The sequence below is a fragment of the Clytia hemisphaerica genome, unplaced genomic scaffold (genome assembly GCF_902728285.1).
Source record: "Clytia hemisphaerica strain Z4C2 unplaced genomic scaffold, Clytia hemisphaerica genome assembly, whole genome shotgun sequence".
Lineage (NCBI taxonomy): Eukaryota > Metazoa > Cnidaria > Hydrozoa > Leptothecata > Clytiidae > Clytia > Clytia hemisphaerica.
The window spans coordinates 2,408,201-2,430,153 of record NW_027104297.1 but is presented as its reverse complement, the minus strand read 5'-3'; the positions used below and the strand labels follow the sequence as shown (position 1 = coordinate 2,430,153).

Below are 21,953 nucleotides of genomic sequence, written 5' to 3'. Positions count from 1 at the left end.
ATGGCTTCATGAAGATAATATCTTCTGCCTCTTCAATTTAGCATTCATTTGTTGGCCTCTGTGGCTGGTGTTTTGGTTGATAAATTCAAAGATGTTTATACCTCGATCACTTGTATACAGCTGTTAGTAAGTTTGTGTGTTTTCATGCGAGGGAGACGGTTAGCTTCTGATTTGTTTACATCCTTACTGAAGGAGGACGACGGTAAACAAACACTTTCACCGTCCTTGATTTTTTTGGGTCAAAACTGCGGGTTGTTTCATATCGCTTCAGTCACTCAAATGTCAATTGAATAACAAACCGGGCTGTCTTTTTTTTCGAGGTTGAGATTTTCTTTACCCAGTCGTTTTCTTTACGTCAGAGATTGGTCAATAATTTTTGGAATAGAGATGATCATCACGTCTCTTGCAAAGAACCTCTTCAGACAAAAAAGACATTGAATTTGGTATAATGTTGAATTGGTTGATAGCTAAACTCTCGTATTACTTGCTACGTTCAGCTATCCTATGCTTACGTGGATCGAGAACTGTTAGAAAATTGAACATTGATATGAATGAAATTGAAATTCATGAAGTTCCTAGGAGAGATTTTTAGTCAATTTTATTTAGATTCGTTGCTTTTGAGATTCTTTTCACACTTTTGCTTTCTTGTCGTTAGTCCTCTAGTCCCGGCGTGATGGCAAGGTAATGCCACCATCCTTTCGATGTGGATTTGTGATACTTTTCAGATTTATTTGCCTCTTATTATTCCTTTTTTTTAAACTAATCTTACTATGCTAAATGAGTTTAGCGACCGTAGCATGAAGGTAGAGCATCTAGCTACGATGCGCAAGGTTGTGGGTCATACCAAAGATTCCCAAAATGGTACTTGATGCCTCTCAGCAACTTAAGAGACGGATCAAGAGTAAGTGGCGCCCTCCCCTACTTTCGGGTAGACAGCTATACGAAAAGGGAAGCGTATACTTGCGTACAGGGGGAGAGGAGGGGTCAAAGGAAAATGTACGTACTCAGAGAATTTTTTTTTTTCATTGCCCTTTTTCGCTTGTTTTTCGCCCGTTTTTTGTCGGCTTTGACGCTTCTCATACACATCAAGGGGGAGGAGTACTCAATTTTCGACATTTTAGTGCGTACTTACTATGTGGGCGGCCCCATGGCTGAAAAGGTACCCTTTCAGTGCATTTTCTCTTGATTTACTCCACCCTTATACACAGTGCACTATATTTCTCAGCTGTAAATCTGTGTGAAAAAAGAAGCTTAGGAAATTTTCGGGAAAACTGAGAATAATATTCTTGTCAGCTGTAATTATCAGACAATAGAAATTTTTTTAAACAAACGAGAAGTAGCACGGCACATGACGTAGGCCAGATCATATGAGTGCCCCCCCCCCGGGAATGCATTATTTTATGTTTTCTATGGAAATATCCCGGTTTTAGCCAGTAGTGGAAAATTTAAACTAAACAAAAGTTGTTTAAAATTTGCCACTTCTGGCAAAAACCGAGGTCTCTCCGTAGAAAACATTACGTCATGAATATCATGAGCAAGAAAATATCTATAGCAATTTTTTGCTACTTTTTACCAAGCTGATTTTTCAAGAAAGGGTAAAAAATGTTATTTTAAAAGCAAATCGAATATACCACAATTATTGAGCATCTTATAAGACTATTCTTATGCGAGGAGACATTCAACAATAGTGGGCGAACATTCAAGGGTAACTTTGAAAGACTTTGAATATCTTTGAAAATTTTGAAAATTAGATTTTTAAAAAAGAAAAAGAAAATGATTGTTCACGTTTCAAAATGCCCTTGAAAATATTTAAAATAGAAAATTGGAAAAAGAAAAAAAAAATACGGCTTTATTTTCCATTGGGAGCAATATTTCTCTCTCTCCCAAACAGTTAAGCAGAAAAGAATTATAGCAAGATTTTCAGGCTTTCTTTCTTTCGTCTCAAGTCGCCTAAGGTCGATTTGTAATTTTTCATAATGAGTTAATTAATTAATTAATGAGAGCAAATACTATTTACAATTATATTTACAATAGCGCACCGCGCTGAATCTAAAAATATATTTTATTTTTGACTACTCTCGATGTGTTTGTACGAGTTCCAATCCCATCAACCTTTGCGTTAATCTATTTTGCACGTCAATTGCATCGTTTGAAAAAAGATGTATAACAGCTTGCGCGTATCTTTAATTGAGCCGCGTTGAATTGTGGGATTGCAACTCGTACAGATGTCAAAAAAAAGTGAAAAGTAATAATTATGACGTATGCATTGCGGAGCGCTATTAAGTCTATACAATAAAATATTCTTATCTAAATAAAATATAGATATTTGTCGTATATATACAAAAAAAACGTTCATCGGCTTGAAATGAAGAGCAATTTCAAATTGAAACCATCGAATATTTACCACCCATGAGTCTCTCTTCCGAAAAAGACCGTAAAAACTTTGACAGTACATACTTAGATAATTTAACCTTGATTGTTTCACCCGTGGAGGTGTCAAACGTAAGCCATACAAAAAAATCTTGGGAGCAAAGGTTAGAAAAATTCATGTTTTCACCGAGCTCACTGTTGACGAGGCCCCCCCAGCGGACCCAAAATTCACGCCATCACGCCAATTTTTTTTCGATTTCACGCCATTACGCCTGAAAATTTGATTTTCACGATCACGCCAATTTTTTTTCGATTTCACGCCATTACGACTAGAAAATTTAGTTTTCACGCTCATATTTTGTTATATAAACTTAATTTTTGCCCACATATATGTGTGTTTGGTCGTCAATCAGTTTTTCGGCATTCTCATATGCGTAAGTCAAGATTATATCATTTTCCTATCGAAAACACCCGAAAAATTTGACCTCTGTTTTTCTATTTTTAGTAATGCACAGGGGTCAAATTCCAGTTTTTTTGGGTGTTTTCGATAGGAAAAATGACGTACTCTTGACTTATGCATATCAAATATTGTTGGACAACTGGTCACATCAAAGGGCACCGGTTTGAGGGCTGAGGTATATTTGAGTAAATTGACAAAGCCCACCATGGTTGGGTAACAGAGAAATTTTTTGAATTTTGAAGGGTTCAAAATGCTATTTTAGGACCCATTTCAATTCAATTTGAAAAATAATTCATGTAAAAATAATGGAAATCTTTTAAAAGTACAAGCAACATGAGGGCCATGCCCCCTGGTCCCCCGTTGACGGGACCCATGGGCATTAATTGTGAATTAGCGTGAATAGTGTTCAAAAGGGGAACGAGGAGGCGCAACCATGGTTTGCGCCGACGGGAGAAATTTTCAATTTCATTTACTCTCTTTTTTTCCAAAATATGGTTTAAACATCACAGGATTCCTTTGATCAATCTACTTAAAATTACACCTCATAATAAACATGTTGCTTCTTTCTGTTTAAGGCTTTGCTACAAATGTATGTTTTCCTGAAATAAAGGACCTGATGTCTTTGATGCATATATAAGAATAAGCATCTAAGAGAGGAAAATGTTAGTTATAGAGGAAGCGAAACCATGGTTTGGGCTGACGGGGAAAAATTTTCAATTTTCGACCCTCTCATAGCATTCGACTTTATTATTTTGAAGACTAGCTAGCATCTGCTAAAAACAATCGGAAGTTACAAGGATAAATGGCAGATGAATACTTTAACCGGATTAAATTTCGCGAGATTAAATTTCGCGAGCTAAAAAACTCGTGAAATTTTCTGGATTTAATTTCGCGAGTCAGAGTTTTGAAATATTTCGCATGGATTTAATTTCACGAATAAGCCAGAAAACAGCTGAAAATAGCCATTTTTTGCCATAAATGGAGACTTGGAACTACATTAGGCGTAGAAACTTTCCCGAATAGAAACTTTCGCGATTTTCGCGAATTTTGGCCCTTTTCGCGAAAGTAAATGTCTTTAAAAATTCTAGGAAGGGCCATTTGCGAAAGTTTATGCTCGCGAAAATTTTTGACAAAATAGAAAATCTGTAAAAATTTAAACTTTGAATAAAATGTAACTTTTATGGCACTTTTTAGTCTGCTAAAAGACAAATAAGTCAAAGGACAAATGTTTCAAGCCAACCCAAGAAGTATTTGTGTCTCTAAGCCATTTTTTCATGTGAAAATTCTCAATTTTACGTCTTGATTCGCAAAAGTTTATGCTCGCGAAAAATATTTTTCCGTTAAATTCGCGAAAGTAAATGTCGTGAATTTCGCGATTTTTCATCCTCGCGAAAGTTTCTGCTCGCGAAAGTTTCTGCTCGCGAAAGTTTCTGCTCGCGAAAGTTTGTACGCCTAAAGTAGTCCGCCAAAAATACAATTTCAAAAGTTTTGTGGTGGATTTAATTTCGCGAATCAGGAATCTCACGCGTGTTCGCGAGTTTTAATTTCGCGAAAATGGCAAAAATTCGCGAAATCGCGAAATTTAATCTCGCGAAAATTAATCCGATTAAAGTGGAACTGTTTGCACCGTATCTTTTATGTTTTAAAATGAGATCTATAGGAGGCCCTATCCTATAGGAGGCCTCGCCATAGTTGGGGCCGACCAAGAAAATTTTGAAATTTAAACCCTCTAAGTTGGCTAAAATGGACATTGAAATACGATTCAACTAATAAATATAATTTTCACGATCACGCTGAACTGTAAATTTCACGCCATCACGCCTAAAAAAACTCGATTTCACGAACATGCCGGCACTTCATTTTCACGCCATCACGCCGTTTTTTTTTTAATTTCACGCCATCACGCTACGAAAAACCCTCCATCACGCCATCACGCCAACCGCTGGGGGGGGCCTCGTTGACAGGGTTTTCCACTAAAAATAGTATCTAAATTTTTCCCTGACTGACTGAACAAAATTTCACCGAGTAAGCGAAAAGAATTGGATATTTACAAGGGAAATGATCCAATCGAAACCAATAGTGACATGAGTTTTAGCACTGTACTCTTTTTCATATTCAACCAGATAATCAATAAGGTGGAAACGTAAGGGCGTAAGAATAGACATGCCATCGAAACTAGTGACGGTTGACGTAATAATAGTCAAGTTAGTCAAGTGGTAAAAATACATCTAAAAACAAGCCAAAATGAAGGTAGTAATGTTTGAACGCAAACAGAAATGTAGAGACGGAATGAATAAATAACGTAATCGTAGAAACGGCGTCAAAAATGACGGGTGTAACTTCTCATGAGTGCTGTCGTGCTGGGAATCTAAAAATAAAAAAATTAAACATTTTGGAGGTTAATTTGCAAAACAAAACTTGCTGACTCGAAGATGAATAAATGGTTTTTTAAAGAAGCGGCTAATGAGAATGCTGATGTGGTCTGGAGGAAAAGTTTAAAAAACACTGAGTACAAAAAAATTGCATTAATTTTACTAATCGAAGATACTTAATATTCATGATATTCATGACGTAATCTTTTATACGGAACACCCCCCCCCCCGAGATAACCCGGAAGTAGTGGCAAAATAACAAAAGACTAGTTCCGGATTATTTTGTGTGCTTCCGTATAAAAGATTACATCATGAATTGAGAATAGTTCAACACTTTTAGTATACTGAATTTCCCTTGGTCTTTTCAGTCCACAAGGAATAGTTTTTTGAATGGATTCATTTGTTCAAAAAATTCCGGTATGCAGAAAAATTTAGGTAATTTCACATCAGCCACAAACCAAGTACATGATTAAATATACTTACGTGGAAATAATTTGGAACCGATGACGTCATTGGAAACGATGAAACAAACAATGGAAACAATCAATCAATCTGAAAAATAAATAATCGAATGAAAAACATTTGAAACACTTGAACAATATCATAAGAGACGTACGATAAAAAAACGACAATTTCTTTCTCCACCGAAAAAATAAATTCATAACAACCTGAGAAAACATTTCACAAACAACTATTTGCAAATTTCAACCGTCTCCAAAACATGTCTGCTCCAATGCAATGAAAAATCTCAATCAAAATATCGAAATCAATTCATTCGTTTCATTCAAAATCATTCGAACTCCGAAAAGATAAAATTTATCCGACTGAAAAAAATTTAAAAACTTTCCAAATAAATTTTCACTTCTATTTAAAAAATGATAAAAAAAGTTTCAACGCTTCTCGCAATAATAGAAATATTTTTTAATTCAATCCTAAAAAAAATCATGAAAAAGTTGATATTTTTCTTACCAAGACGAACGAAACGATCGAAAGATTTCTTTGGTAACACCATCACAATCACCATGTTCATCAGGGCGTCGACCAAGAATGTCTTTCAATTCATGATCCGCTCCGTTGGCCAACAACCATTCGATGACGTCATGTTTGTTGCAACGTGCTGCACGATGCAATGGTGTTTCGTTGTTCCATTCGTCTCTTCCATCGATCAACTTTTTGATTGTTTGTTGATCAAATTGTTCCAAATAACGAACTTTTTCATTCGAACCAACAAAATGAAGAACGTTCCGACCAAGCACGTCCACAAGTGAAAAATCCTGAGGATAATCCATCAAGTGAACGAAAACGTCGAAACGATCTACACGAACAGCCATCATGAGAAGTGTCCAACCAAGATCACCATCACGCAACGAGTTGACGATGTTCGGTTTTTGGCGGAAAATTTCTTCGAATTTCGCGAATTTCTTTTCCAACAAAATTTTCCAAACATCTGAAGAACAAAAGAAGAAATTCAAAATTTTCACGGAGTAAAAAAAAAAAAAAATTAACAAAAAATGAATCTCGATATCTCAGGAACCAAAGATACTTTGGAGCTGAAATTTAGTGAACAGAACGAGAAAAATATTTCCGAATTGATGGCGAAAAAATTTGGAATTTAAAATGAAAACTTTTTGCTCAGCAAGAAATCATTTTTATTCGTGACTGCAAACAATTTAAACTGAATTTCTATATCTAGAGAACTGAAAATCGTTCCAAGTTAAAATTTTGCACAAAGATTGGGAAAATGATTTCCAAATTGATGGAGAAAAAATAATTATAACTTTGTTAATAACTTTCGATCAGTAAAGAAAACTATACGTCACTATTCTTTCGGACTTAAAAGTTAAAAGGAAAAAAAAACGAGAAAGATACTCAAAATATTTTATTCTGAAATGTAAATTAATCGTTTGCTGATGGTAACAAAATTACGTTTGAAACTTAAACTTGATTTTAAAATTCTCATTTTCTAAATTTTAGATTTCAAATCTCAAAATTTTGAAAAAAATCTTTTTTTGTAAATTTCGATTTCTTTCGCTTGAAAAATTGAATGGATCGTTTGATACACGTATTCTTTAGTCTGTAAAAAGGGCCTATCCCGATGGTTTTTTTTCCAAGAGGGAAATTCAAAAAATTATTTAAACTTGGGTAAAATGTAAACTTTAGATAAATGTCTTAGTCGATCAAATGTTCTGTTTCTCCCGAATAAAAGACTTTGAAAAATCTTTTCTCAGAGCAAACTAATATTTTCAACATGTCTATAGAACTTTTTCAGAAAAAAATTCCTTCTACTGTATAATAAATTATTTTACCTGATGAAATATTATTCAATATTCCAAAAATAACTCAACAGGCCGCATCGAATTAAAGGCAATAGCGCTATACTTATAGTAAGGGTCGGATTTGCTGGTACTTCCATGGTATACTCTGAAATACATGCTGATGTCAGCCCGAAAGCTGATTGGCTTAACCGACAGTTATACGCGGTTTAAGAGTATAGCTAAAACTTTGTTATGTTTTCAACAGTAAACGAAAGTGAATGAAGACAAAATGTAAACAAAAAGCTTGCAAAGAAGTTTTCGAATAAATTCACAATAGAATGTCTTCATTTAAAAATAGAAACACTCGATTCCATTCAAAAGAAAAAGACATTCTTTTTTTCTTTCAGTTTTATGTAAGTCTTTTTGTGTTGTTGTTGAACATTATAGTAAATTATATTCACTTTTTTGAGTATATTTTTTTGGAATAAAGTCACTTTTGGTTTTTATTATGATCCAGCACTCCTAAATACTCCTCCAGATGGATGTTTGCGCCAATGCTAGATCAGCATTTCATAAATATACCATGCGTCGTTCCCTTTAAATAAGAAATGAATGAAAAAACGCACCAGAGATTTTCTTTATATGATAAAGAAATTCCCTTAGGAATGAAATTGACAACACTCCTGTTGATTTCATTTTTCTAGAGACCTCGCAATATCATTAAAGATTTTCTTCCTTTTGAATTACTTTAAAACATAAAAGACAAAATGACTCAAGGTTAAAAAATGTTACATTTGTCATTTGATTACAATTGGTTTTTACGCCACATTAATTCTTGCCCCGAACTTTGCTTTCTTAAATTTCTATAACGTTTGCTAGAGCCAGTATGACTGGTCGTGTTCACACTACCGACCTTGCTTAATAAAAATGTAGTTAGGAGAATCTTTTGTTGACTAAAAACAAACAAACTCGATACTTCAATTAGGGACACCCTGTAGTGCAAACGGTGTTGTTGATGTGTAAGATGAATGCAGTTAATGAGTAAAACCATTAGAACAAATATGTTTGCGGATTTCAAGTGATATATGGATACCAATATCAACCAATCACAGGTGAAATCGAAACTCTCAATAAAAAATCAACCAATGAGAAGCCTTAAGCAAAATCAATTAACATGTTATAATAGATCTCGTGAACCTACAAAGAACTGTAATAAACCAGTGTATTCATCCATCATAAATCTCTTTGTTTAACTTTGATAGATTTAATTAGGTAAACTTTCCAGTGTGAACGCGCCCACTATATCATATCGCTTGAATTTTCTCCCTTTTGTTTTTAAAAATTATATGAAAATGCCAAAAACCATTAAAAAGTCTGTGTCGGTGCATGTCACTAGTCCGACACTTTCTAGTCCGACGGTAAAATAGTCCGAATCTATAAAATAAATTTACAATTTAGAAGTCTTTTTTTCCGACGTCACTTTTGTCCGAAAACGAAAGATAAGCTTCCCCAAATTTAAGAAAAGTCGGGTTTAGGGGCCCAACCTCAAAGTCGGAACTTTGGATTTCCTCTTCGGCGATTCATATTTTGTTTTACATGTTTTTTTAACTCATTGTCCAGCATTGTCCGCGGACAAAATTGTTGTCGGAATACTGACGCATTCGTCAAATCCAACGTCGGGCACTTTTATTATCGGACTAGAAAGTGTCGGACTACTGACGACCTCCTGTCTCTGTAAGCGTCCAAAATTCACCAAAGTTGAAATTTCCTCTCTCAAAGGGTCGTAATTTTCAAAAATTTGGACCAAAATCGAGTGAAAATCGACAAAAACTTTGGGAAAAGTCTCTCTAAGGGTCCCAAAACACTAATTATTTCTCTCTAAGGGTCGATTTTTGGCTCGGACGTACCCGTCACCTCGCAAACCTAGTACCCCCCCCCCGGGTTGGAAAGAAGAAAGAAAGTTTCTTCTTAGAGTACTAGGAAATTACAGGAGGGATTTTTCTTTCTTTTAAAGTTAAACAAATCAATCCTTTCATACAACTTAAGTGTAAAGTTTATAGTTGACAGAAGCTTCATGTTCATTTTGGTAAAATTTATTTCAAGTAGACGTTTCGGCTTCTCAACAGAGAACCATCCTCAGTACAGTAAAATTAAAATGAATGAAATGCCAGGGTTTTCTTTTAAAGTACTTACAAAATTGATAAGTCAAGATAAGTCTTAGGTTGGAAAAGATAGCTGGAAAAGAATGTCTTTGTAAAATACTCCAGACTTTTTGTTCAAAACTCTAAAATAAAACAATTTTGATATCATTTAAAAGAGGTAAGTTACAGGGTTTCGAAAATACCTTAGCCTTCTAGAAGTCATTTGAAGACTAAAGAGAAACGTAATACACGCCTTTTTTATAAGAATGGTGTACAATCGATTTCATCATGGACATTATAACTTTTTTGAGAAAATCATCTTAAGAAATTCTTACATCATTCTTAGGTTAGGATCCTAATTCAGACTAGATTTAACATTTAATACAAACGTCTCAAGCATAAAATGACATTTTGTGAAGGAGTGAGCCTTACTTGGGGTAATTGGCAATTTTTAATGGAAAATGCTCTCAAAATGGCATTCTTAGCTTGAGTAGCCAAATTCCATGATGGTGATATTCATAGCATTATTCTTAATTATTTGGCCTTTTTCATCACGGACATTCTTACAAAGTGCTAAAAAAATGTGTAAGTGCCAAAATCAAAGCAAATTTGATAAACGTCTTTTTGGGACGTTAAAAAGTGACGTCAAACCCCCGGATTTTGATTCATGACAAAAAAGATAACGTTAATTCTGCGCGATGAGGCCCAAAATTACAAAATATCAAAAACAATTGGAAAATAATCTCTAGGGGATGTAAGGTTTACGAGTTGACGGGTATGTTTGAGCCAAAGTTCGAAAATCGATTGGATCTCCTTAAGGGTACTGAAACCGATAAAAATTGAAAAAATCACTCATGCATTAGGAAATCCTTCAAAAATTGACTCTGTAAGGGCCACGGGGCCACTTCGCAAAATTTCAAGAGTCACATCCCTTCTTGCACAAATATGAATTAAGAAAAGAGGAATGATCGTACCAAATTCAGCCTTTAAATCAGCTCTTGTTAAGTGGAAGAGTACAATCATGGTCGAAATCAATTGAGAATTAAGCTTATTTCCTCGTTTTTCGAAATTTGGAGTTCGTGCGAGAAAGTCGACTTTGGGCCATGTCTCAAATTTAATCGAATATTTCAATTTGGCTCGGGTTTATAGATCGAGTTTATAGATCTCCAGGCTATATTATAAGCCTTATTGGACCATTTTTGAACATTTGGATCCTCAGATCCTAAGGTCTTAAGACTTACTCTTGTCTCCCGAATAGACGTCCCCCCCGTTAATTGTTAAGAGCAAAAAAAATCCCCCCGCTCTTATTAAGACGTCTTAATAAGAGCGGAGGGATGGATTTTTTTTGCTCTTAACAATTAAGAGCTAATTTAATTTGAATAATTAAATTTTTTATTACAGTGTAGATAGACCTTAAACTTGTTAAAATTTTCCTTTTTGTTAGTATTGGTTCTTTTTTACGTGTTCATTTGTTAAAGTTTCAATTTTGTTGTTGAAATTGATATCAGTTAAAAAAAATTATGTCTTCAAAATACCCCCCCCCCTCTTATTTCATCCACCCCGCTTATTAGAATTTAGAAAATTTTCCTACCCCCCTGCTTATTCGGACCCCCCCGTCTATTCGGGAGACAAGAGTATGCATGTATGTCGTGTAACGTTTTGTTCTTTGTTGCAAATTATTATTCATTGAGAAATGACAACTCTGTGAGTTTCTCATGTGTTTATTGTAACTGTTTCTTGCAGGTCTTTAAGTTTTATAAAAATGCATGCTTGGCATTGGTATTGCTTAATGAAAGTTTATCTTGTTTAAGTACTGTGTGATGAAATAGTTTAAGTCTTCACTATCAAAGTAAGGAAGTTATACCTTCAATGAGTATCATAAAAAATGGATTGTTATGATATTTCTAGATTGTCGCTCTCGTGATTTTTATAGTGGTTGGTTCCATTCGTAATGTGGATACTAGTAAGTCTCATGTTAAAACTCAGAGTTAAAACTCTACCCTTTAAACCTACTTTCGATCAATTACAAATCGATTGTGGTTTCAAAACTTCCCGCTGGATTTCCCTTTTTTCTCAAATATTACGACCATGATTGAAGAGATTTTCGCTACCTTTATTATCTATTCATAGTTTAGTATCTATTTAACCGATCATCGCTTCATTATAGGAAGAAATCCGACTTGCTCGATAATACGTGTTTTGACTACATTTGATTTTTCAAACAACTGCACTGTCAAACAAGTCATCGATGAACAAGCGAACGCTCAGTTGCTTGACAGTCTAGCTGTCAGAAACCTGACTTTTTCGACATTTACATAGAAAACATCAAACCGCTGAGTTTTTGCATAATTTGTCAGTGATTTATTTCGACGAACCAGTTGCTTGACTATTACGGTTGTCAGTATCCGCGTTCTCCTTATTGATTTCGAGAAATAATATTTCCCATTCATTATCCGATCTTCTCAGATAATTAAATGATAATGTCAATAAAACCAGGGGGGGGTACATGTTCAGTGTAGTAACCCATGGGGTAATAACCTGATTTTCAGTAATTTTTAAAAAATTTGGGACCACCACCCTTTTTTAGTACATGGTACTAGTTTTTTCTCGGATTTTTTTAGGGGACCACCCCTTTTACTACCATGTAGTAGCTATTACCACCAATTCGAATCCTTATACCACCCTTTAGTACCTTGTAGTAGATATCACCGCCCATATAAATCCCTATACCACCCTCTTAGTAACCTGTAGTAGCTAGCACCACCCATTTCAATCCTCATACCACCCTTTTAATACGCTGCAGGAAACTAACCACACCTGTACCATTTACTTTGTCTTTATTTTCAATACAAATAACCATTCTTTCTGGTTCTTTTGAAAAAGTACTGAAAAGCAATAACAAATACAGTCATTGATACTAACCATGATTTTATTCTAAATTTTTGGGATAGAATTTTCTAAATATTAAATAAACGCCCGGGGCATTTATTTAATATTTAATTTTTTCGATTTTAAGAGGGGCGTTTTTTCGAGGGGGGCGTTTAAAAGAAGGGGGCGTTTTTTTAATTATTTTAGTCTAAGGTTCAATATTTAGAGCAACTATGCCCTTTCTTTGTTTTAGTTCTTTATCAGGATTTTAGTGCAAAACTTCTTTGGTTCAACGATTAAAATTGCATCGAAAACTGCTCTGGTTACAAGAAATGACTAAAATCTGTATTGAAAGTCACAAGTTTCTAATAAACGCCCCTCCACTAGAGAGGGCGTTCATTCCAGGGGGGCATTTATTTGAGGGGGCGTTTATTAAATAATTTTTCTTTTAGGAGGGGCGTTTATTCGAGGGTGCGTTTATTCGAAGTAATACGGTAAACCTATTGAAAATCATTTCTTGAGTTAATGACTATTTTACGTTTTGAATAAGTAAGTCCTTCAATCTGCTTCAATAACATTAAACGTCACGGCGAAATCAGCACTGATTTATGTAAACATTCGAAATTCGAATATTTCAAACATTCGAAATTGAAATTTCTAAACATAACAAAAAGAAAGAAAGAAGAAAGAAAGATTTTAGTTATGGCACATGCAGTACAGTGCAGTACGATAATACAACTGTCAGTTTTTCGATTTGGTTTGATCAAATCTAGCTGATTATACTACATTGTACTATCCTTTAAAATTAAAGTTTACTTTGGTACCACCCAATTTAGTACATGGTAGTAATTTTTTCTGGGATTTTTTTAGGAGACCACCCTTTTTACTACCATGTACTAAATGGAAATAACTTAGAAAAACCACCACCCCACCGGCCATGGGTCACTACACTGAACATGTACCCCCCCCTGATAAAACAAAAAGTGTTTGAATGAAAAATAGGAAAGGGAATAAAGTCCCTGTCGATCAACTAAATTGTCGAACAACCGGCTGATGAATAACTGAGATTTCAATTTGTTCGACAATTTCATCTAAATATTGAAAAAGAAGGCTGTCCAACAAGTGACATGGAGCCCCTTGTAGCCGGTCTCAAAAAGTAGGAATTTTTTATCTTTTTCAGTTAGAGACAGCAGAGCGAGGTTCAGGCCCAAAATGACTTCGACAATCGACCCCTAACAGTACTTATTAGCTTATTTGTTCGACAATTTCATCTAAATATTGAAGAAGAAGGCTGTCCAACAAGTGACATGGAGCCCCCTGTAGCCGGTCTCAAAAAGTAGGAATTTTTTATCTTTTTCAGTTAGAGACAGCAGAGCGAGGTTCAGGCCCAAAATGACTTTGACAAAATTTGGTAAAATTTGAGTAAATTAGCGTGAAAGAAAAAAACCCCTTACTTAAAAAATCGGTCTTTAAAAAAGGTACTGTTTTTGAAAAGGTTTATTGTTTTTGTAACGTACAAGTTTGTAGCCTGAGATTTATGAGCTAATTTTGGTATCATTGGAAAAGTATTTTTTATTCTTCCAAAAAACATTCTGATTGTGCTCATTAAACTGAAGTGCTCATTAAACTTAAGAATAAGATAAGAAGGATTACTCATTGGTTCCAAATAAACGCCCTCCCACCGCTCGTTTATTTTTTTTAAATTTTCCAACCTCCCTGACCTCATCAGGACCCCCCTTTTATTGATTTTTAATAATAAAACCTAGTTGTAGGTTTCAAAGAGAAGTCCCTTATTTTGCTCTAAATAGCCCCCTGTTTATTTGGAACCTAATAGTAAGAGAATATGAACGTTTACCAAGAAAGTAAAAGTACAGCATTTTGTTAACCGGGTTTTTTTGAAGCGGGCTACACGGCTTTTTGCGCAATGCAATTGGTTCTTTTCGCATGACGACGGGCCTACACTGGTCGTCGTTAGGAAAATTCAGAGTGACGTCACTTTTTCAAAGGAAAATGAACAATGCAATGCGTTGACATCATTTCTCTCATTTTTTATTTCTGACGTCAGAAATTATAACAATTTTTGATCTCTTTTATTTTTGGAAATTTTTTTGAGTTTTTCACACTGGTTTTTGCAGGGTTTCAGTTTCATGTTTGCCTTTTCGTTTTCCTCTTGGTCATTGCTCACTGTTTTTCAGATTTTAAAGGGGAAGTGAAGTAATTTCTAGGGTACCCATTTTTTGCTGTTATCATCATTATATGACAATATCATGTGCCTCAGGTTTTTATTCGTTCGAAACACTTTTTTCTACGAGATATATAGACGATGTTATCGTCCGTTACAGTGATAGTAAAGGCGGGGAAAAATGGCGGTATGGCGTTATGGCGGTATACGGAAAAAAATCGGCGGGAGAGTTTCGAAGAAACGGACGATAACTCTTTGGCATAAATTTTTTTTTGCGGTTTTGCTTGGACCAACCAGTGAGACTGGTTAGTCGCTCCGTGGTGAAAACCGCCTAAGTTTAAAGGCCGAGCTTGGTTCAAACGATCAAAAACACGCTGGTCTCTGGGAAGAAGACACAAGGACAAGATGCAAGATGGATCTGTGGTTTTTCTGTGAAAATCCAGCTCATTATGGATTTTTTCTTCTTGGTTCATTTGCTTTATTGAGACTACAAGATAACTTAGTTTAAGGGAGTACTTATTCCTCAAGTATGCTTCTGTAGAAGCTGTTTTAAAATGATTTTTCAACTGAAGTCTACATACTGACATACAGCAAAAAGACACAGAGAAACTAAGTAGGTAAGTCAGTTTGTATATTTCTTATGAATCCTATGAATCACAGGCAGTGTTTTATTAGATATGTGAATACCCTCATATCTCTTTGACAACTTTGAAAACTTTCACATTTTCTCATTTTGATTTGAATTGTCGAGAAGTTCAGTTACCTAGTCGTACCTGTAAAAATTATCAGATTATTATTCTAAATTTTCTAGGTAAGAATCAGAAATTCAGAAATTGGATGCATGGGAAAATAATGAGAATATTTGTGTGGCAGTATTTTGCAGAGAGCACAATACCGAAATGAAATATTTGGCACAGCATCCTGGTTTATTATTGAGATTAAGACTTTCAATATTTCACGACGTCCTGGTATTATTTGAGAAAATGCCTTGCAATATTTCATTTGGCAGCTTGGCGTCCTGGGTATAATTTGAGATTATATATAACTTGCAATATTTCACTTCACGTTCTGATATAATTTGAGATTATAACTTGCAATATTTCACTTCACGTCCTGGTTTAATATTTGGGATTATAACTTGCAATATTTCACTTGACGTCCTGGTACAATTTGAGATTATGACTTGGAATATTTCACTTGACGTCCTGGTACAATTTGAGATTATAACTTGCAATATTTCACTTCACGTCCTGGTTTAATTTGAGATTATAACTTATTTCACTTGACGTCCTGGTACAATTTGAGATTACGACTTGGAATATTTCACTTGACGTCCTGGAACAATTTGAGATTATGACTTGGAATATTTCACTTGACGTCCTGGAACAATTTGAGATTATAACTTGCAGTATTTCACTTCACGTCCTGGTACAATTTGAGATTACGACTTGGAATATTTCACTTGACGTCCTGGAACAATTTGAGATTATAACTTATTTCACTTGACGTCCTGGTACAATTTGAGATTATGACTTGGAATATTTTACCAACGTCCTGATATAATTTGAGATTATAACTTGGAAAAATTTACACCAGCTTTCTGGAATTAGTCGAGACGATATATATTGTCGGAGAACAGTTTATGATTGAATTACCTATTTATCAGTTTTTGTAAATAAGAAATTTAATGTCATTTAAATCTGCCTCAGGGTTTTTATACTAATTGGTATTTTTCCATTTTAAGCTAATTTCTGGGAATTTGTTAACTTTTCTCCTATTTCATCCTCATTTTTAATGTCTCTTTTTGAGTAGAAAGAAATTCAAGCTCAAATCAAAGCAAGATCAACATACTGCAAAGCTTACAAGCTGGAACTTTTTTACTTTTTCCCTGCAAAAGTTATCATAAGATTTTTCATCCACTACTGTATATTTTTTTGTCAAACAGGAAAGTCACAAATTGCAAGTATTTAAACTGTCAATAATTTTTATACGTATCCTTTGTCTTTGAGCAATGGTGGTGGGGAGAATATCATAGTGTGCAAGGGGGTTCCAGGTCCCACCTGAAAATTCAGGTCCCACCTTATCCTAAAATTCCCACCTTCAGCCCAGACTCCCAGATCCCAGCTTTTTAGAAAAACAAAAAAAATATACTAATTCGAGGAACAAAACAAAATTTCTTTACCGTAATATGAAGATGCAATATATTACATATGTTTAACTTTCCATTTGCCTATGACCTACATTAGGGGTAGAAACCAATCAAGTAGTCAGACGGCTTAGAAGTAAGTGTGAGTCGTTAGATATAAGTTTGGCATGAAATTATGGCTAATCCTCGAATAAGAAGTTTTGGGGAAAATTTATCCTGATAACTACAATATTAGTATAAATAAGTGAGGATCGCCTACAACCATAACTGCAGGGAGGGAGGGAGGTAAAATATTTCATCCTGTCAGCTTTCAGTTAGAGCGTCGACTTGAACAGGGAGATGTGATGGCCATTTTGAACATGACGTCACATGGCTATTAGCAAAGTAGACTCAGTTGGCGGAGGGCGGCAACCCAGCCATTCGAATACTGTATATAGCGCTTATCAACATTGGCCCCGGCAAGCCATTTTGAGTGAGGGGGCCAACATTTTGGAAAAAAATGTCGGCCACCATGGTTGGGCGACGAAGAAAATTTTTTCACTTTTTACACCCTCAAAACACCTTAAAACGATATCTAATAGGGGAGAATAATAGTTTTTGTGGTTTGATTTGGTCTCAGACCAGCTTAAAATAGAAACTCTTAAAAACGTATGACATGAAAATTTAAGGCTATGCAGAACATAAAACAGACCATTTTCTTAGGGAAAACTAACGAAAATGCCCAAAAATGGTGAAAATAAGAACATGTTATTAACATTTTGAGGCTTAAAACTCAAAAAGTTAAGGCTTTAAAATTTTTGGATTTTCTTTTAAAAAAAACTTATGTTACAAAACTTTAAAATTTAATTTCAATTTTAGATGAAGTCAATTATTTTGGCATGCTTAATCGCAGTTGCTTATAGCAACACTATTGTCGAAGATGAAATTATGGATGAAGAAACTTCCGCCCTTACCGCCCTCAATGGAGAAGTACAGGATTTTAGTAAGTTGGTTATCTCTTAAAACCACACATTAAGGTAGGGCGGGTGATGGTAGGGCTCGTAAAAAGAGCCATAAAGGTGTGGATAATTGTTTCTGTATAAATCAATGAAGTTTGCTAAATTTTAAAAATGTTTATTATCTTTAAAAGTAAAACTAATCATATATATACCGGGTGCACCAAAAAAAAGTATACAGATTTGCCGAGATATTGTGAGCTTCAGGATTGAAATTTTTTGTTCATTCTTATTTTATCGTATAGAGGATGCTCTAACTTGAATTTTGAGCTATCATACATTAGGTTTGAAAAAGAAGTTCGAGAGTTATTTCAAAAAAACTGACTTTTTTTAATGTCGAATTCTCAAAAAATCATCAATAAAAAGTAAAAGAATAAACAAAAATTTTGAATCATGAAGCTCACAATATCTCGAAAAACCTGTATACTTTTTTGGTGCATCCGATATACTGTTTTGATAAGGATTGATAAAATAAAGCTCGAGGGTCGCAAACACCGAAATATCAATAGATCACAATCTAAAACACTTGGAGTGAAATCTCCTGAAATCCTTATTATGTCACCATATGACACGTTTAAAGTCGAAATAATTGCATGGTCTTTTTAAACACCGACAGAAAAAGCTAATGCCGCCAAACAGCTAAACCCATAACCCCTATTAAAACTATACCCGTAGTCAAACATTATGATGAATACAAGTACACGTTCTTTTTTTTAGAACAAACTATATAAGAACATTGGGTTTGGCTGGTCAAAATCTTAAAAACAAGTAACCTTACTTAATTGTTTCACTACACAGCTATCTATACCCGTAGTCAAGCATTATGACGAATACAAGTACACGTTTTTTTTAGAACAAACTATATAAGAACATTAGGCTTCGCTAGCTAAAATCTTAAGAACAAGTTAAGAACATTTTAAGGCTCTTGACTCTGGTCGTAACCTTACTTAATTGTTTCACTACACAGCTATCTATACCCGTAGTCAAACATTATGATGAATACAAGTACACATTTTTTTTAAGAACAAACTATATAAGAACATTGGGTTGGCCAAAATCTTAAGAACAAGTTAAGAACATTTTAAGGCTCTTGACTCTGGTCGTAAGCTCACTTAATTGTTTCACTACACAGCTAGCCAAAATCTTAAGAACAAGTTAAGAACATTTTAAGGCTTGACTCTGGTCGTAAACTTACTTAATTGTTTCACTACATAGCTAGCCAAAATCTTAAGAACAAGTTAAGAACATTTTAAGGCTCTTGACTCTGGTCGTAAACTTACTTAATTGTTTCACTACACAGCTAGCCAAAATCTTAAGAACAAGTTAAGAACATCTTAAGGTTTTGACTCAGGTCGTAAAATTACTTAATTGTTTCACTACACAGCTATCAATCACAGTCTGCGAAGAATCCAAGAAGTCGTTGCAAAAGAAGGAACACCTGGGGCCTCATCACCTGGATGGGATTCTAACTGGAGTGTAGACAGAGCTTTCAATCAAACAGATTATAAGTTTGGATATCACACTAAAGATCCTTATGGTAATTCACCACAAATGATTTGGTATCATTTCAGACAAGCTTTCCGACCAGCTGAAGTTACCTTTAGAGCAGCACGTAAGTTAATACACGTATAATCAAAGTCTTAATATTTGAGAAAAAAGGGAAATTCCCACGAAATCTTACAAACACGAACGATTTGGAAGCGTTTTAACTTTGAGTTTAAGACTTAGGCCCTTAGGATCTGAGGAACTAAAAGTCCAAGAATGGTCCAATAGGGCTCAGAATATAGCCTGGAAGTCTCTAAACCCTTCCCGAATTGAAATATTCGAATAAATTTATCAATTTGCCCAAAAGCGACTTTTTCGCCCGAACTTTAAATTGCTGAAAACGAGGAATTAACCAAAATTCCCAATATATTTCGACCCTGATTGTACCTTAAGAGAAGAAATTTTAGCGAAAAGAAATTGTGGCGAATTTGACGAATTGCCTCAAAAATTCGCCAAATTCACCAAAATTTCTTCCCGCCAAATTCAAATTTCTTTCACACTAATCTCTATTTCTCCTAAAAACCCCTTTTTCATCCTTTTTAAGCTTAAATATTCAAAATTTAGAAATTTTATTAAATCGCTAAAATAAATTCCGCTTGCTTTTTCGCGAAAATGAATTCCGTCAAATTGCACTTAAATTGGCTAATGGGCTCATTCACTAAAATTTCTTCCCGCCAAAGTTTCGTCTCTTTATATCTTTATAAAGAATGAAGCATATAAGAACATAAATATTTTAAAAAATTGAATTTTTTTTAAGGTTTTATGATGGGCTCTAAAACATCCAATTTCTTAGGAAATTTCACAAAAAAATACTAGCGAAATGGTTAAATTAAGAACATTTTGAGAACATCTCTTAGGAAATTTCACAAAAAAATACTAGCGAAATGGTTAAATTAAGAACATTTTGAGAACATCTCTTAGGAAATTTCACAAAAAAATACTAACGAAATGGTTAAATTGAGTACACTTTTAAAGAACATTTTTATGCTTAAATAAACTCAAAAATTTAAGAGCATCCAAAGTCTATTCAAAAATTTTAAATGTTTATAAACGTGTATTGGGCTTTTCCAAAAAGAATTTGACAATGGGGGTGGAGGATACAACAATTTTCAGTGATTTACCTCCCGGACAAAGTGACTTTAGGCCCCCCGGACAACGGGTTTTACCCCCTCCCCGGACAAGCATCAGTTGACACCCCGGACAACCCAGATTACCCCGGACAGAGCAAATTTACCCCAAGGCAAATTTTGATGATTTTTCGCTACCCCCGGACAATATATCCTCCACTTCCCATTACGGACATTTTCTGGAAGAGCCCATTCTATGACCTTTTTTTTTCACTTTTTTTGTTCTTAACAGAGGATCCTAAAGATGTACCAACAGAATTCCAACTTGTCGGTAGTAACGATGATCATTGCAATCAATACTCACCCTGGACCATTCTCTATGAAGATCTTAGAGGTTTGAAAGTGTCCACCCGTTACCAGATACAACGCTGTGTTGTCAATGATTTCCACACAAAAAGTTACAAATGTGTCGGACTCAGGATTTTGTCAGGAGGGCTAACTCACAATGACCCAAACGTTGGTCTTGGAAACATGAGATTTTGGAAAAGAGTCGAATGATTTTGATAAAAAAAATTTATTTTTATTTGTGCTTTTGAAATGAATGTAAGTTCAGCTCATTTGCTTGTATTTGCTTACCTTATTACACAAATATTACTAGTCATTTTATTAACGAGAATTGAAAAATTTCGTGTTAATAAAACCCCCTTAATTAAAACCGGCCGCTGTTTCCTTGAAAAAGCAGAAAAACTCGTGTTAATTTCAGATCGTGCAAATTTCAAGGCCGTTACATACTTGCCTAGTAATATTTGTGTAATAAGGTATATGGTTCACCATGTAGTTTTGTGGAACATTTATACAAGTCATTAATATATCTCACATGCAACATCGCGCCGAATGGGGTTTCCTAATTTTGACGTTCGAATCATAAATGTCAAAAAGACGGGGGTAAAACGTTCGAAATTACGTCAGAAATGGCGCGCGGGTCATATTTAATGATTTAGCCCACTCTAATATCACTTTTTTAAGTGTTTATAATCACTTTTAATTATAAAATGTATATATTTCTGAAAAATACAATAATTTGTCTACCATTTGGTTTTTATTTGGACTCTTAACTCCAAAGATTTGTGTACTACTACAGCCTCTGAACTTCACTGACTTTTTTAACAAAAATCTGAAATTCTATCGTGTTCCAAGGTTTACAGTGAATCATGGCAGTTTTATCTTTTAATAGTGACAATCGTTTCTGAAAGTTCAGGCTTAGGGCTATTCAAAAATGTATAATAACAATATACTTTAAGGTCAACATTCTACAGAATTTTCGTTTTGAAAATGTTGCATGTTTTACGTCGAAAGCTTCAATGTTTGTTTACAAGTCAAGGGAAAACCCGCTTTTAGCCATATAGAATAATTAGAGTGACAAAACATTCGAAAAGTATAATCAAAGGGCTTTCCAAATATGTATAATGTTATGGGGTTTCCTTATGAGGAATGTGGTGGTTTTTGAACGAGAAGAGATGGCATGATAAAAGTTTTGTGTAACTTTTCTAAA

The 21,953-nt window shown here is 34.6% G+C and overlaps 1 protein-coding gene and 1 long non-coding RNA gene across 2 annotated transcripts; one reads left to right on the top strand and one right to left on the bottom strand.

Moving 5' to 3' along the window:
• Nucleotides 1-1,917: 1,917 nt before the first annotated feature.
• On the bottom strand, nt 1,918-6,437 carry LOC136817405 (uncharacterized). The gene is made up of 3 exons (XR_010848080.1): nt 6,172-6,437; nt 5,686-5,754; nt 1,918-5,198 (listed from the first exon to the last, which is right to left on the bottom strand). It is a non-coding gene; the product is annotated as an uncharacterized lncRNA (long non-coding RNA).
• Nucleotides 6,438-17,656: 11,219 nt separating this feature from the next.
• LOC136817222 (uncharacterized) lies at nt 17,657-21,284 on the top strand. Its single transcript, XM_067073560.1, has 3 exons — nt 17,657-17,776; nt 19,174-19,401; nt 20,694-21,284. The coding sequence occupies exons 1-3, from the start codon at nt 17,722-17,724 to the stop codon at nt 20,957-20,959; spliced, it is 549 nt and encodes a 182-aa protein (XP_066929661.1). The 5' UTR covers nt 17,657-17,721; the 3' UTR covers nt 20,960-21,284.
• Nucleotides 21,285-21,953: the final 669 nt, after the last annotated feature.

Bases quoted from the DNA above. Each gene is read 5' to 3' on its own strand.
- LOC136817222 (XM_067073560.1), top strand. From the start codon at position 17,722: ATGGATGAAGAAACTTCCGCCCTTACCGCCCTCAATGGAGAAGTACAG. The intron at 17,777-19,173 runs GTAAGTTGGTTA...TTCACTACACAG, and splicing joins TGGAGAAGTACAGGATTTTA to CTATCAATCACAGTCTGCGA. The intron at 19,402-20,693 runs GTAAGTTAATAC...TGTTCTTAACAG, and splicing joins AGTTACCTTTAGAGCAGCAC to AGGATCCTAAAGATGTACCA.